Source organism: Coloeus monedula, assembly GCF_965178545.1.
Source record: "Coloeus monedula genome assembly, chromosome: 1".
NCBI classification, from domain to species: Eukaryota; Metazoa; Chordata; class Aves; order Passeriformes; family Corvidae; genus Coloeus; species Coloeus monedula.
In genome coordinates, this window is record NC_138781.1 from 13611002 (window position 1) to 13626789 (window position 15788).

The 15788-nt window shown below is 38.1% G+C and overlaps 1 protein-coding gene across 13 annotated transcripts in view; it reads left to right on the forward strand.

The window, feature by feature from the left end:
- PARD3 (par-3 family cell polarity regulator) overlaps positions 1-15788 on the forward strand; it is a 448911-nt gene that overhangs the window by 216256 nt on the left and 216867 nt on the right. For 12 of the 13 annotated variants that reach the window (XM_082293631.1, XM_082293621.1, XM_082293619.1 and 9 more), the window contains 2 exons: positions 12618-12709; positions 15619-15702. In XM_082293631.1, coding sequence (XP_082149757.1) covers positions 12618-12709; positions 15619-15702 — 176 coding nt within the window. The remainder of the gene's footprint in view (positions 1-12617; positions 12710-15618; positions 15703-15788) is intronic. The other variant, XM_082293629.1, reaches the window with a different exon arrangement.

The following is a 15788-nucleotide window of genomic DNA, read 5'->3' on the forward strand; positions in this document are numbered from 1 at the left end:
CGAGCATGGCTACAACATAGCGAAGGCTCAAAGCAACGGCGGGCTTGGGATCCCAGGGTTTCTCTGGCAGAAAGAAAAGCAGCCGAAGAAAGCAGCCTCCGCACACCCAGGTGAAACAAAAGAGTAGCCAGATGCACCCCACCCCCTAGCCATCTCTTTCGTTTTTCTGAAGTACCCAGCAATTTGTCCCCCTAGCAACACATATGGGGAAAATTCCTTTAACAGAAAAAAACCCAGGAGAGCTCCTAAAACCCCAACAGTGAAGAATGGTTTGAGAGCAGCCCTGAGGAGAAGGACTTGGGGTTGTTGAGGAGGAGCTGGACGTGACCTGAAAATGTGCATTTGCAGCCCAGAAAGCCAAACGTGTCCTGGGCTGCATCCAAAGCAGCGTGGGCAGCAGTGAGAGGGAAGTGATTCTGCCCCTCTGCTCTGCTCTGGTGAGATCTCACCTGGAGTGCTGCATCAGCTCTGGGGCCCCCCATCATAAGAAAGATACAGACCTGATGGAGTGAGTCCAGAGGACACCATGAAGATGACCAGAGAGCTGAAGCACCTCTGCTGTGATGACAGGCTGAGAGAGTTGGGGGTATTGAGCCTGGAGAAGAGAAGGCTCTGGTGAGACTTTACAGCACCTTCCAGTACTTAAAGGAGGCTTACAGGAAAGCTGGAGAGAAACTTTTTACAAGGGTTTTTAGTGGTAGGACAAGGGCTATAAATGGCTTTAACCTGAAAGAAGTTAGATTACATGTTAGGAAGAAATTCTTTTTTGTCAGAGTGGTGAGGCACTGGAACAGTTTGCCCAGAGAAGCTGTGGATACCCCATTCCTGGAAGAGCTCAAGGCATGTCACCTCAAAGTCAGGGCAAGTCTTCAGGGGACAGTAGATTCTGAGCAGCCTGATCTAGTGGAAGGTGTTCTGCCCATGACAGGAGATTTTAATTAGATGAACTTTAAGGACCGTTTCAAACAGAACCATTCCATGATTTTTATGGTTCTTTGGGTGAAATTAACAGGGGGATTGTCAGTAATACGAAAACAAAAGTTACCTTTTCTAAATGAGACAGAACTCAAAAATATGTCCTAGGTTTAAACTCCCACCATTGTACAGACTTTACCCTACTGGAAAACAGATATTTTAATCAAACTTTTAAAAAGCCAAGTCTTCAGTGATCTTTCTGATGTAATTTCTGAACACTCCTGAGCCATGCTGAGAAAAATATCCAGAACTGAATTTTGTTATTAAGATGCCTGTGTGAGTAAAATGATGTTTTGTGTGGTGGGGAGCAGAGTGCTATACTTTTACCTTGCTTCTAAATTGACTCTTACGTTCAGTCCTCCAGGGGATTGAACTGTTCTGTACTTGGCTGAAGCTAGTGAAATCCTTGCATGCTGATACAGATCTGCAAATCAAGCAACAAGGGACCATTTCAGATTAAAAAAGAAAAAAAGAAATGAATAAGGATAAAAGAGCTATGAGACCTGTTTGAAAATTGCCTAATGACAAATTCAAGTTGCTAAATAAGAAATGCTTTTTGTATCTTAAAAAAAAAAAATCCTCAGAAGGATGAAAATCACGGTCTTTGAAAAGGCGAGGTGAATAATAATATATTCAGGAGTGTTACAGGGAAAATATGAAGTGATTAATACAGAATTGTCTCCTTCCTTTGTCTTTCTATCAAGGGGAAAGTATGTGACTTATCTATAATACATCTCTGCAGAAGTCTTTCAGATCCCTAAACTTAGAGGTGGAGGCATGTACACTTGGTTTTCTGCAGGGAAAGTGTGTCCCAATTTCATGTTTCCATAGTTTTCCGGGGTTTTTTTGGCTTTTAAAAATCATGCAGGACTTAATGACTTTTTTTTTTTCCTGGTGTCGGTATACAGAATAAACTAACTTGTCAGATTAAAGGGAAAAGTATTTGAAATTCTGTTGCTCTACATTAGTTACAAGCAGGTGAATTCAGTGTGGATCTATTTATAGGAGAACTAATGGATGTGCCTAACTTGACCTACTTTAGACTACTCAACAGAAAAGAACAAACACAACGTAGTTGTACCTCTGCCATGTAATCTGTTTTTTTCCTACTTTAAGAAAAAAAGAATGTATTTGTTGTTGTGGCCTTCTAAATACGTATGTCTATTTAGAAGCATATCTGTATCTATCTATATCATCTCTCTCTCTCTTTCTCTCTCTTTCTCTCTCTCTCTCTATATATATGTGTATGTATTTATTTCCTGGATGCCATAGTAAGAATCCAAGTTAGGAGTATATTGTGGGGTTTTTTTAGTTCCATAAACATCAACTTCTCCATATCAAGTGAATGCTGCTGGTCCTGAAATCCCAGAACTGTATTCCCTAGCATTGTGGAGTAGGAAGAACTCAAATTCTAAAAGAAAATTAGACTTCATTTTGTAAAAATCACTCCTGTTGTGAAAAAATTTAAGTGAAGCACCTCTTACCAAAGCAGGAGCAGTTTTCTTTCTGTGTGCAGGTATTACATGAGTTAGCAAGGGGTGGTGTATAGGAGCAGTGTATGTATCAGTTACCACAATGAAAGGGAAAATAAACAGTATACGAAGATATCAACCAGAGTGTGTTTGTTCCAATATAAGTGCTACACTTAGATTGGTTCACCATGTGGGGATGTCTCTGTAATTGAGGCAATTCCTGCATTATGCAAGGTAGATGATAACCAGGCCTGGCCTTTGGGCTAAACTTTGCAGGGGAATTTGATTATACATTGACCTGTAATTGTAGCCTTGTTTCAAGTAAAGCTGATAACTATTTCCTTTAAAGATACTTCCCATGATTCTGACATCAAAGTAAGACTTTGAATCTGTATTTGATATGAACCCTAATATTTGTTTTACACTGGCAGATCTTGGTGGTCTGTATGTCAGTCTGTGAATCATATGAGAAGAGTATAAAATTTCAGAGATTTGAACATGAAAATATTCTGTAGATAAGCCTTACGTAAAACAAACAAAGAGCAGACTTACACCTGTGAAACAGATATGTTTTGAATCCTGAGGAAAAACAGAAAGGAGGATAAAGACTGTAACTAGGCAGTTACACAAAATAAACCCATTTTTAAGGCAAGAATCAATTTGAGGTAATTTGGTGTAGCTGTACATGGGTCTATGAGAGAGTTACTTCTCTTTGTAATACGATGGACACGTCTATAATTTGTTATTGATCAGATCTTCAGAAAGCTCTTTAGATGCTTCACTTAATACTAAAAGTGTGACATCCATGCTTTATATATTTCAAATATGTAGCACGTGAGAGGTTAGTGCTTTATTGTTGCATCTAATCTTTTGGTTGATTTTATCATTACATTTGGTTTTAAGGATTAATTTTATTGGGCTCCCCAACAGGCAGCACTATAAATGCTAGGAAGCCTTGTCTGGTCCTGCCAAATCTTTTCTGGCTATTCCTGTTAGCTGTGGTTGGTTTTACTTATCGGTTGCTCTGTAAATGAACTGTCTGACAAATTCATTATGTGATGAAATGCCTTGAGTTTTGTAGTTCTTCATATACTCAGCATCTCATAAAATGTTTAAAAAACAGATTATGCACTGCAGGTGTTACTAGGTGCTAAGAAAAGGAAGAGATGAAGCTCATCTGGTATCTTTGAGCAAGAAGCATTTTGTGGCTTAGCATCCTAAGCCGCTGCTGAGACATTTCAGATCCATTTTAATATTTCTGCTTTTCAAAGTGTCAGATCCAAGAGTCTTACATTTGCCTTTGCAAACATGTAGTATTGTCCCCAACATGTTCATAGGGAAATGCACTTTTGAGTGATTTTTGCCACTATCATATAACATGTCAGTGTAGGAAATTAGAAAGGACCCAATATTGTCTTCATCTTAAGTCTCTAACATAATAAATATATCATCAAGGTATTTTTTAAGGTTCAATTTGGCAGCACTTTACCCATTTGTCAGTGAACAGAAACTTAGGGCACTCTTCTGTCACCTTTATATTATTTTGTAGTGTGCTATGAGTGTTATAGTGGTGCATATTATATGTGGACTTAGAGCTGTTGCAAAATGACCGCAGAAATAGTTTTTTGCTCCAGTAATACTTGAGTCTTCTTTGAAATGTCTCTTAAATATGATCTGGTGGGAACAGCTACATATTTTTGTTATTCATTTGATACTTGCCATCTCTATAGGAACCTAGATGGATTTGTTCTGGTAGCTATTGCTTTGCAGCACATCTCCCTCTGCCTCCCACCCTGGACTGTCAGTGGTCCTGGAGAAGTCATGGAAACAATCCAGAGTGGCATCACCTTAGTCTGAGGAAAACAAATGCTGTAGTTTTCAATCAAACAGCAAATACAGTCTGTGAAATACAATTACGATACACACTGTGAAATGGTTGATAATCAGTGGTGCTTTAGACGTTACTGTGGGCTTTTTCTCTGTCAAATCCCATTTTGTGCTGTTTTCCTTGTATGGGGTTGCCAAGTTGCATGAGTGTTTGCAATTTTTGGCTAATAATTTTTTTCCCTTTTCCTCAATATTCTTTTCTCTGCTGGTAGGCATAGAGTATTCAGATGCATTAATTAGGAAGCACGTTCTATCAACAACAAAAACCCCCCTTGAATTTAATGAATTTCTTGCTGTTCGTTGATAAGCTACTACTGTAAGGACATGCACAAGATTTTCTTTACTGTGAAGAAGCAGAAGCAGCAAAATGTCTCAAGTTAAATTCACTAGCAAGAAAACCTTTTGCCTAACCTACTAAAGCTCTTAAAAGGCTCTTGTACTTTTCGGTGCAGTCTGCAGTGCCTACTGTAAAAACAATTAACTGCAGCATAATCTAGTAAAAATCTTTTTTAGGGGAAGCTCTGCTACATGGCCAAGCAGTAGTTGTGTTGTGCTCCTGCCACCAGCCTGGCTTGCTGTGTGGTAGAGGTGTATGCCACCAAATCATTACAGAACATGTGTGTCATTTCAGTGATACATCACAAGCTGTTGAGCCCCTAAAGACTGCTGACTTCAGTGAAGCTCTAAACTGATACACACTACAAAATAACTGGGATACCATAGGACTTGTTCAGCTGTTATTAGTTTTGCAAAGTTTCTAATACATGTTTTAAGAAGAGTCATTATGAAGGAAAAAATGCTAGTTATTCAAAATTGAATGAATTGTCATATGGGTTTGCCAAAGGAAGGTTGTATCAAATGATATTCATTGGCTCTCTGGTGTTCTGCCTTTTGGACAATAGGAATATAAAATTAATCACTCTTTAAAATCTGTAAAAACATTTCCTTTTAAGGCACTTCACAACAGAAATAGTGCCATCATGAAGCCAACCAGGTTTAAGGCTCAGCTTGATCAGTTTAATAAATGGGAAATAAGAGATGATTGCCTGTGATAGCAGGGAATGAATTTGATATTCATCAGAGACCTGAGAAATCCCTTCCATTCTGTACTTCTCTGTGCCTATATGATACCTATTCACTGATTTGACTGAGCAAGGCAAATTTCATTTTAGAGTAGTGAGGCATATAAAAATTATATGAATATTGTCATTTCCAATTGCAGGGTGACCATCCTGCAGAAGGATGTGAATAACATAGAGATTATTGAAATGTAAAGAGAATGTTAACTTGTATATGTGTGTATATATATATATATATAAGATTAAATGATTGTTTTGCTTTTTTTTTTAAGTGGATGATGACTTCATGAACATTTTCTCTCTCATTGGATTACTGATAATGGCAGTGCACCAAGTATAGGGCTATTGTGAATTACACAAAGCTCTCACCTAATTATTTGTGCATATATATGTATGTTCAAGAGGGAACATAGCTTATTTTTTGTATTCAATATTTTTTGGGTTTTCCCCATGTTGTCTTTGTAACTGCTCTTCAGATTTGATTGAAAATTGCCATTCTCTGGAGATTTGGCCGGTTAATCACAAAGTGAGAACATTAGCACAAAAGCCTGATGCTGGTGTATTTGTGCTAGTTAAGACACAAGAAAATAGGTCTCTTAGGAGCTGTTTCCTATCAAGTCTGATCATACAGAGAGAGAGAGAACCTACTTTATGTTGCAAGACCAAACAAACATTTATGAAGCACAGCTGCCAGGAGACTAATAGTGAATATGTCTCTCCTTCCATAATCATTACAGAGAAGTACAAGAGACTAAAGGGGGAAGCATGAAGGGAGGGGCATATTTTAATAGCATAAGCTTTATTTTATTTGTGTCTTGGCTGAGGAAAAAAATATTGTCTGCAGCTTGTCATTATTGATAATCTGTCCTTTTCTACAGTAAACGCTAAAGTACCTGTTGGGTGTTAGATACTGAGCCTTTCAGTTTGGTATTTACAGGACTTATTTACACTCACTGTGCTAAAATTTAAAAAAATTAAATGCTAGAAAGCAAACAGCCCAGTGTGTGATGCTCCATGGGAAAGTGACTCTCACTTGTGATGCTCACTGAGGCAGTGCTGTCTCCAGCTGGGTCTCAGGCCACACAGCCATTACTGAGGGACTGAGCTGACTGAATACTGTACTCATATGTGGTATTAATAAAAGATACAGAAATAATGTTATCACATTGTATCAGTGTTATATCAGCTCAATAATATCTAAAATTTAAATTAGTCACATTCTTGAAGGAGGAACTAGGAGAAATTGCAAAATGCCAAGAAATAAACTTCTCTCTGCTTTTCATTTCATTGAAGTCTGGGCACTGCAAGACTGCCAGAAAAGTTTGGCTTCTTGCATACTGCCAGCTCAGCAGGTAAACAGCTTTATGTCCATGCAAGTAGTCCTTTCATCATACTAAAATATGCAAACAGTATTGACCTCTTATTTCCTCTGGATGAGTGTGATAAAAGCAATAATTCCTAGGAAAAATTACTTTTAAAAGTTACTTTGTAAAGATGATTACTACAGCAATAGTGACATATCAACGCTTTCCTAATCATTATGGCTCATCTTGCCAGTTTCTTTAGGAGTTGGGAAAATGCACAAAAACTGTAAAGGAGGCCCAGACAGACAAGGCCTATCCTGCCCTTGTGCAGGTACATTTCAGTGTATCTAAATCTGTTTCCACAATCAGTTCTTTTATCTTGAAGCACATATACTGCAGACTGGCAGTTCTGGGTTAATGGTTAGACATGATCTTAGAGGACTCTTCCAGCTGAAATTCAATGCACAAGAGAGTTGCTGTTTACATTATAGGTGTACTGGTGGTCAGTGGAGCACACCTTGCCAAAGAGTTCTCAAGTGATTTGAAAGCAGAGTTTACTGTCTTTTTACAGCCATTATCACTAAAATATCACTTTCTGAACAATAATGAAACAATTATTATGCCTCCCTGAACTGAAAAAAACCAACCAAACCACCCAAACCAAACATCTTTACTTCCGTTTTTATTTTCCCAGTTATTGGTAGAATGGAGATATTGCTGTTGAATTAAGAGATGGGATTAAGTGTTCAGAGAAGATAGATTTATACATAACCCTTACAGGCCTTCAGAGCCCACTTCCCATTGTGTCTGCCTGAAGCAGACCGTGATCCTCACTCTCTCAGATCAGGCACCTAGAAACAAAGGCTGCACAAATGAAAGATGTAGGAATTTCATACTCAGACTCCCTGGCTGCAACTGAGTTTTCGGTAGAAAATTGTCAAAATACAAGGGAATGTGAATTTCTATTTCTGTTTTGGTTCATGAAAAGTTTATTGAACAGCAGCGATGAGTGGCAGAGAGCTTCTTTGAAGATGACGTTGTGGGTTAATCAGAGGCAGGAGCTAATATTTTGGTAATGGAAGTTAAAATTTCCAGTAAGACAGGGAAAGTGTGGCTGGTTTTGAGCTTTGGAAATAACACTAGCCATATTTCACTCTGGAATTTTCTGAGAAAATGTAATTAAAAGATCTGTTTGAGTTCATATATATTGGATAAGGTTCAGTTGGCAAGAGTACTGCTGACATTTCTTAACTCTGCAGATTTTGTAATCCTAGGTGGTGATAGAGAGATTGTCTTCAAAAATAAAAACCCAATTGGCAACTTTTCATATGTATTTCATTAACACTGTGCAGGTGAGCTGTGAAATGGACCTTTATATGTAGAACTGTTAGCACAAATAGTCCATTTTGAGCAGTTAAAATAATTTTTCAGGTTTTGAGTCATTAATTTTATTACAGAACTTAGAAATTTTTTTTTATTTATTTTTAGAACAGTGGGAAATTTTACACCGAGCACATCAAGATATAGAGAAGTACATTGGAAGAGGTGCTTTAAATTTTCCTTAGTGCTGTAAAGAGGAAATTATTTTTAAATTATTCTTTTTTCAATTTTGGAAAAAACCATACTGTGTCTTTAGTAGCTGTACATTAAAAACTGTATCTTTTGACATATCAGATATCAGTGCTTTTATATAGAGAAAAGAAACCTTACAATTTTGGGAGCTTGCTCAAATCAGTTATTTCTGAGAAATATCTGCAGTAATATCCATGTGGGTTTACAGAAACTTTCTTGCTTGTTCTGTTAAATGTCCTTTTCCTTGTTTACCTCATCCAGGTCAAATTTGCCTTTCAGAAGAAAACTGCTTTCCAAATAAAGAAATAATTGCTTGATGCAAAGATTTGCACAGCTAGTTAGTTACTTTTCATAGTAAATCAGAATTTTAAGTCAAATCCCTCTGCAGGTGTCCAATTTTTCTCTCCGTTCACTTCAGTGTAAATCAAAATCTGTGTTATTTTGAGAAGAAAAGAGAGTCTGATTACTGTAATATTAAAGTTTTTTTAAATGGAACATCATACATCTGTTGATTATGGCAGTAGCCCTTTCATTGGGATTATGATTCCTCCTCTAAGCACCTATTTATGGGCACATGCATGTTTCTGATATAGATCTGTCTGCTGTCCAGGAAAAGCCAGACAGAGGAGTGTAGGAGCTGCTGTTTATTAATTGCTTGGATAACTGACAGTCAATGTGGTTCCAAAACTTGCTGTGTTTATGATTCTCGATACAAAAGCCACAAAATGTAGATGTGATGGTGCCAGAGAGCATCTGTTTTACATAGCTATTGATTTGCAGTTTCTGATTTGTTATACCCCAATATTGAAAGGTGCATATAGGCAGGAGGCAGCTAAGTTGGCTGTTTGCTTTGACCTGGCTGCACTTGAGGTCAGGCATAGGGATGCTCCTCTCCTTGGCAGAAAAAACCTCTGGACCACCAGGTGGGACAGAAAGAAAGTGTAGTAGTTTGGTCCAAAATACTCATTACTGTTTACCTTCTGTGAGATAAGAATTAGGAGAAACGCACAGCAGGCACCAAACTTGAAAGAATATAAAGAAGTTTATTAACAGACCTAAAAGAGGAAAAAAAAAATCATACCACACCTTCAGAACTCTTCTCCTCCCCCCACCTTTCTCCCTTCTCCCAGTGACAGTGTAAAAAGACAACCCTTCAGATGTTCAGTCTGTTTACCACTTCCATAACAACATTTTTCAGTCCATTTAGGAAGAGGAGTCTCACTTGCCCATGCTATGAAAACATTATCACAACGAGACAGCCACCCGGGTTGGTTCTCTGCTCGCATGTGAGTCCCTTCCCCCGACTTGCAGCTTTTCCCACAACTGCTTTCGGGGGTCCACTCTTGAAATTACTGGGGTAAAATTTTAAGGTTGAGCCATTCAGAAACAAAAGTTCTCTTCACCCATCTCTGGGAGCATTTCATCTCTAAGAACAGAGGCCCTTCTCCTTCCCTGGGAGCAAAGGGTCCTCCTCATCTTCATCTCTAGGACTATCTCTGGGAGCATCTCTAGGAACTGAGGTTTTCTCCTTTTCCATTTGGAGCAAAAGTCCTCATCTCTTCCATCTCTCCCTGTTCAAACTTCTCATGAAATTACAGCTGCGTCAGCATCTGCCTATCTCAGCGCAGGTGCTTTTGCTCACAAGTACAAGTTGAACGCTCCACCCCCCCGCCTTCATGAAATTACAACAGGATACTCGGATATATCATAGCTTCACAACAGAATTTCAGCTTTAAGCATCTCCTCTTTCTCTTCCCTCAGGTTTTCAGCTCTTCACAGCACTAAAAAGGTTAATCTCACCTAGGCCTTGCAGCTGGAATTTCGCTTATCGCTGTTGGTCACATGATCTTTGCCGGACACCGGTGCAGTTTCAGCTGAATCTTGGCCACACTGGAGAGGGGGAGCTGAGCCGCTCCGGCTGCCCACAGCCCTGCAGTGGTGGGGGGGGGGGTCTGCAGGTGGAACAGGGCTCCAGGATGGCCGTGACCTGGCCCAGCCTGGCCCGAGCAGGGCCTGGGCCGGGCCCGCTGGCCCCCGCACGGGGCCCGCAGCCACCTGTCCCAGCAGCGGAAACGAGACAGTCTGCCTCTGAGTTTCCTATTCTTAAGTGTGGATTACAGAGGCGGTCACAACTTTAGTGGCTTAAAGAATTGTCCATATTCAAACTGGACAGCTCATAGGTTCTGTCAGATCACAGAGGAAGCTGTAAGCACCCCTTTGCAAGAACATCCCTTCCGGGACTATGCTTGCTAACCCATGACAGAAAGGAAACAGAATGTCCAATAAGTTGAGAAGCCTAGGTCTGACCAGACAGGAGGTGGTGGGAACAAGATCAAAGATACCCTCAGGGCTGGGAAGGGTGGAAAGAAGGTTTTGTACAAGGATTTAGCTCAAGTATTGCACAGGGGGCTGTGTCCCAGGAGGGCACTGAAGGCAGTTCTATCAAGAGCAAGCCCAAAGTACTGCTGCAAACACTGACTGGGGCAAGGGGAGTTTTGTTTACAGACTTAAAGTAGTCTGTGAAGAGAAAAGCTTGTGGGGCTAAAAATTGGTGAAGTGTAGGACTCAGGTGTTACTAAATGAATGATGCTTACGTTGCACATACATAGATGTCTGCTAAAATGACACAGCATAAAGCCAGACATTTATTTTTTAGCAGAGGCATATCTACAAATAGATAGGATGTTATTTCAGTCTCTTCTTCCATGTATATATACTTCTTGTATGTTTGCTTGGAAAAATCACACATGAAAAATTTCCAAAAAACATTGTATTAACAAAGTCATGTTCATCTGTGATGACCTTTTGCCATAAGTGAGATTCAAAATTAGATTTCATCAGCGACTCTGATGAAGAGTTCTGTTTAGACTAGTAATAGCTTCAGTGCAATAAAAATACAAAGTTTTCTACAACCACCAGTGTCCCTAACTTCAAACAGGAAATCCATGGCAACAGTGATTTGCAAGCTGCCGTATGAAACAAGGTGGAATGCCTCTTTTCAGTATGAAACAACTCCAGATGTTCTGATTTTCCTTTATAAACCTTTTTGCATGTGACTTTTGAATTCATGGAGTCATGGAGATTTGAGTATTTATTTAATTTTAAAATTTGTTGTAGTGGTACATATAGAACTTCAACTGAAATCAGTAAATACCCAGTTCTAGGCAGGTTCAAGATGCTGGTTATTACTTACCTTGTGCTTAACAGAGAAGATGATGAGGAAGTGCATATTAACACCTCTCGAGACACAGGATCATCAATCTTCCCAGTAGCTTGGCCTCACACAGTGTGCTGCTTTCCTGGGCACACAAGGCATATCCACAGCCCATGGAAGCCTGATGCATCCAGCCTCCTGCTTTTGCAGATTCCCTGTGGAAATGTCAGTTGGACATTACCAGCTCTCTCTGCCTGCCTTTAACATCTCTTCAATACTTTAATAAGTTGTCTGACTCTGTGTGCTAAACTCATAAGCTATCATGTATTATTTTGCTGACCTGATAGCTCTGGCTCTAGAGTCTGTCTGTGTTTGAAACCTACTGCTCACACTTTGTAATATTTTCTGTTTGATTACATGGGTATTTAAAAGTATAAGCTTCTAATAATTAACATACATATAAGAATGGGTTTAAATCTTCTTACTGGAAGTCCCTGATCTAAATTTGAAAATACAGCATTCACAACTTTGACATTGAAGTTATACGTTTGGTGAGTAATGTATGTACTTTTTGGAAAGTGAAATTAAAAATAAAATCAATTGGTTAGCATTAGAGCCTTGCGTAACTCTTTGATGTCAGCCTTTTCTGGCACACTATTAATAAAGGTTGTGATAAAATGTTTAAAGATCTCTTGGTACTTTATGGAATTACAGAAGCTGCATTTTCTTTTACTGTTTTTAAGTCTTTGCAGATGAGCCTCGGCGATCAGCCTTGTGTGTTCAGTCAAGCCCTCAGTAACCTACCCAGGGAGAACCTGGGAGGAGTTTCCCCAACCACTGCTGACCATCAGCTGATTTTGTGCTTTTGCTTGTCAACCTTTTAAAAAAATGCTGACTGTGATAGTTTCTGTAGCATTGCTTTTATAACTGTAGTAAAATTATGATATAACACCGGTGAAACTATAAATACCATTGCAAAAATGCATAAAGTGACGAAAACCAATTTAGAACAGTTTCAGACAGAAGAGGAAAGATTTTTGTACTTGTGGAAGCATAACATTTTCACTGCATATGTGGTAACCCCAATAATCTGAGGGTGGTAAAATCTCATTACTAAAATGAGTTAATAAAATTAAATGCAGGTTTAAATAATTTCTTTTCTTTTAATATCTAGGATGAAGATCAAACAGAGGAGGACAACAGCAGAGTTGAGCCTGTTGGACATGCAGACACTGGTTTGGAGAATGCTACCAATTTTTCCCTGGAGTAAGTTACTAGCAGAATATATTGTTTTAACAAGTCTTAAGATTGAACACAGACTGGCACAGTACTCAGAGCAATATGAGTGATTCTGCTCTTAAGAAAGTGGGGCAATCTTTTTTAGGTCATATCATTTTGGTTTTAAACAATGGACCTTTTAAAAATAGATTTTAAACAGTTTAAAATGCCTCTGTTAAAGATGAACATTGAAAACTTGACATTTATAAGTGCTGATGCTACAGTAGATTTTCTGCCTCAAGGAAGATGTTTATTTGATGGAACTTTGAAAACTTGACAGAAGGAATAGGGCCAGTGCTAGTACAAATAGATCAACAGGCAGATTTTTCAAAGGGGAAAATCTTAATTCCAATCACTGGTTCACAGTCTCTTGGAAGATATGTGGGGGTCACAAGTTGTGTGGTCAAAAGCTTCATACTTTGTGAATGGATCAAAACTGGTGTTTTGTTAGCTCCACCTAATTTAAAAAGACAATCACTAAGTGATATTTTATGTCATCAAAAGATACAGCAAACTTGACCTTTTGCATTTCATTGAAAAGAACTGATCCATACCTTGCTATGGAATTAATGAGAAAATATTCCTTCTAGCCTTAAATTAAATCTTTTAAATTGCTTAACTTAAATTTTAAATAAAGTTAAATCTTCTGCTCCTGTTATTTTTGAATTAAATTATGCATTAGGTACAGAGGGTTTAAATGTTAGCTAAAGATCATGGTGACATCTATTAGGCAATAGAACGTGCGTTTTACTTGGTTCCATTTACAAATCTGTTACATCGTAAATTCCAAATGCTGTTTCCTAAATAGAATTTGCAGAACTTCTGTCAAATTTAATGCTTCCTGGTGTTGCTTTAAAGTAACTTATTGACTTCTCATCATATGCTACTTCATTTATGTTTTGTTTTGATCTCATACTTCTTTGCATGTTTGTTTCAAGCAGTTGGCCCAAACTTCTGAGAAAATCAGGAAGCCAGATTGAAAGAATCTCTCTTAGGAAGCAATCATTTCCTCTTGTTTACTGTTTTACAGAATTTAACATTTGAATTTGGAAGAGATGACTTTTTTTTTTTTTAAGAAAAAGTATAATAAAAATGAGTGCAAAGATGTTAAATGTGCATTTTGAACAAATGAAAAATGACCGACTCAAGCACTGGAACAAGCTAAATGGTGTACACTGGATATGAAAACTAAGTGGTTGGGTTTTTTTAAAATTTAAGCTGTGTTTCTGCTTACACAGTTCCAGGTGAATCACAAAGATTTTCATTTGTTCTCTTTCTTAGCCCTTAATTTTCTTCTAAGCTAATAGCAGAGTCAGAAAAAAGTTAATCATAGAGAATCACAGGCCTACCAATAGCAAACAATGTCTTTTAGAGTTCCTTTTGGAGATCAGAGGGAGTTGCTGGAATCCTCAAATCCTGTGAGCTGCTTTCACACTAGTTAATGAAAACTTAGCCTTAACATACAGTGAGAAGGAAATGAAGTCAGCCTATACAGAAACTGCACAGGGAACAGTATGAAATGCTGTACTGATCTCAGTCTTTAAACATTGGTCCAGGTCTGAAGAATAACATATTTTTGGTGTTTTGTGTTGTTTAAAAATCAAGGTAAAAATCCAGACACTGATTACAGCGAATGTAAAGGCTACCTTAAAAATATATTAAAAAACTTTAATGTAGAAGAAATGTAAAACAAAGTGTAACGCAGAATTTGTGTTGACTTCCCAGCCATATGTGGTCTGGGTATTCTCAAACTCCAGATAAAGAGCTGCAAGCTTTCATGATGGGCCACCATATGATCAAGAGCTTATTGAAGGAAGTAGAAAATCTTTTACTGCTATCACAGGGCATTTGTCTTGCTCTTTGCTCCATTTCGAGATTAAATTTTATTTGTACGCTTGTGAGGAATAAGCTTTTCAAAGGTCTGTGTGTGTATATATATAGTGCCAGGAAATATGGAAAAAGTATGTAATACTAGAGAGAGGCATAAGCTACAAATTTAGATTGTGGCTTCTGTTCAGATTTCTCACTTCCAGTTTTACTGAGAAGTTCGGCCTTCGTATATTATTTTCTCATTTGTGTATTTATAGCTCTTTATGGTTCATGGGCTATATTCCACCTTTCCAGATGTGGGCATGTTTCAAATGCATTAATAGATTTGGTCTAAATCTATTTCTACAATTTTTGCATGTCTCTTTCTGAACCTGTATTTTCTTCTTCTGCTTTTTTCCTCACTACAGCAAAAATTATAATTGAAAGCTAGATGCATGGTTGCTTCAGGGGACGTCTGGTTGGTTTTGAATGTTACAGTTAAATCTTACTTTGGAAACTCTGCTTAGTAAGGAGAAGCAGGAATCTTCCAGTAAAAGAAATGGAATTACAATAAAACAGATTAATGTGTTTTAAAACTAGAAGGATTCAGCCAATTAAAAATTTAATAATTCTCATTTGATTATGAGAAAGCTAATGTTAAAATTTAGCATTGGCTTTAAGATAAAAAAGTAAAGCATGCTAGTGCTATGACAAGCTTTTAGGCTTCTGAGAAAAAACTCTGTGTGGCATTTAAGGTATTTCTGCTCAATGGTCAGTTTAACTTTAGAATAAGAAAGAAATAAAGCAGTATGCATGCAGTGATGATGGTGAGACCTATTTTTATGTATCCAGCTAAGTTTTAAAAAAAATTCTTTGATTTCTGTTGGTTCTATTAATTGAACTATTTTTGATGATTGATCTCCTTTCATGCCATCAGATTAATCTTCAGGTACGTAGTATTCAACAATGCTTTCATCACCATGGCTTGGTTTCTGGAATGGTTTTGTTTTTCTGTGTATGTTTGTGTGGGGTTTTTCGGTTCCTTCACGGTACATGTTCATATTCCCTCATTCGTCATTGTCTCACAGTGATATGGTAAAGCTCGTCGAAGTCTCCAATGACGGCGGGCCTTTGGGAATCCATGTAGTGCCTTTCAGTGCCCGAGGCGGAAGGTAACGTATCGTGTAGGATTTTATTAGCATTGTAATTTGCTGTGCTTTAACTTGGTTGTGTTAATTTTTGTATTGTGTGCCTTTGC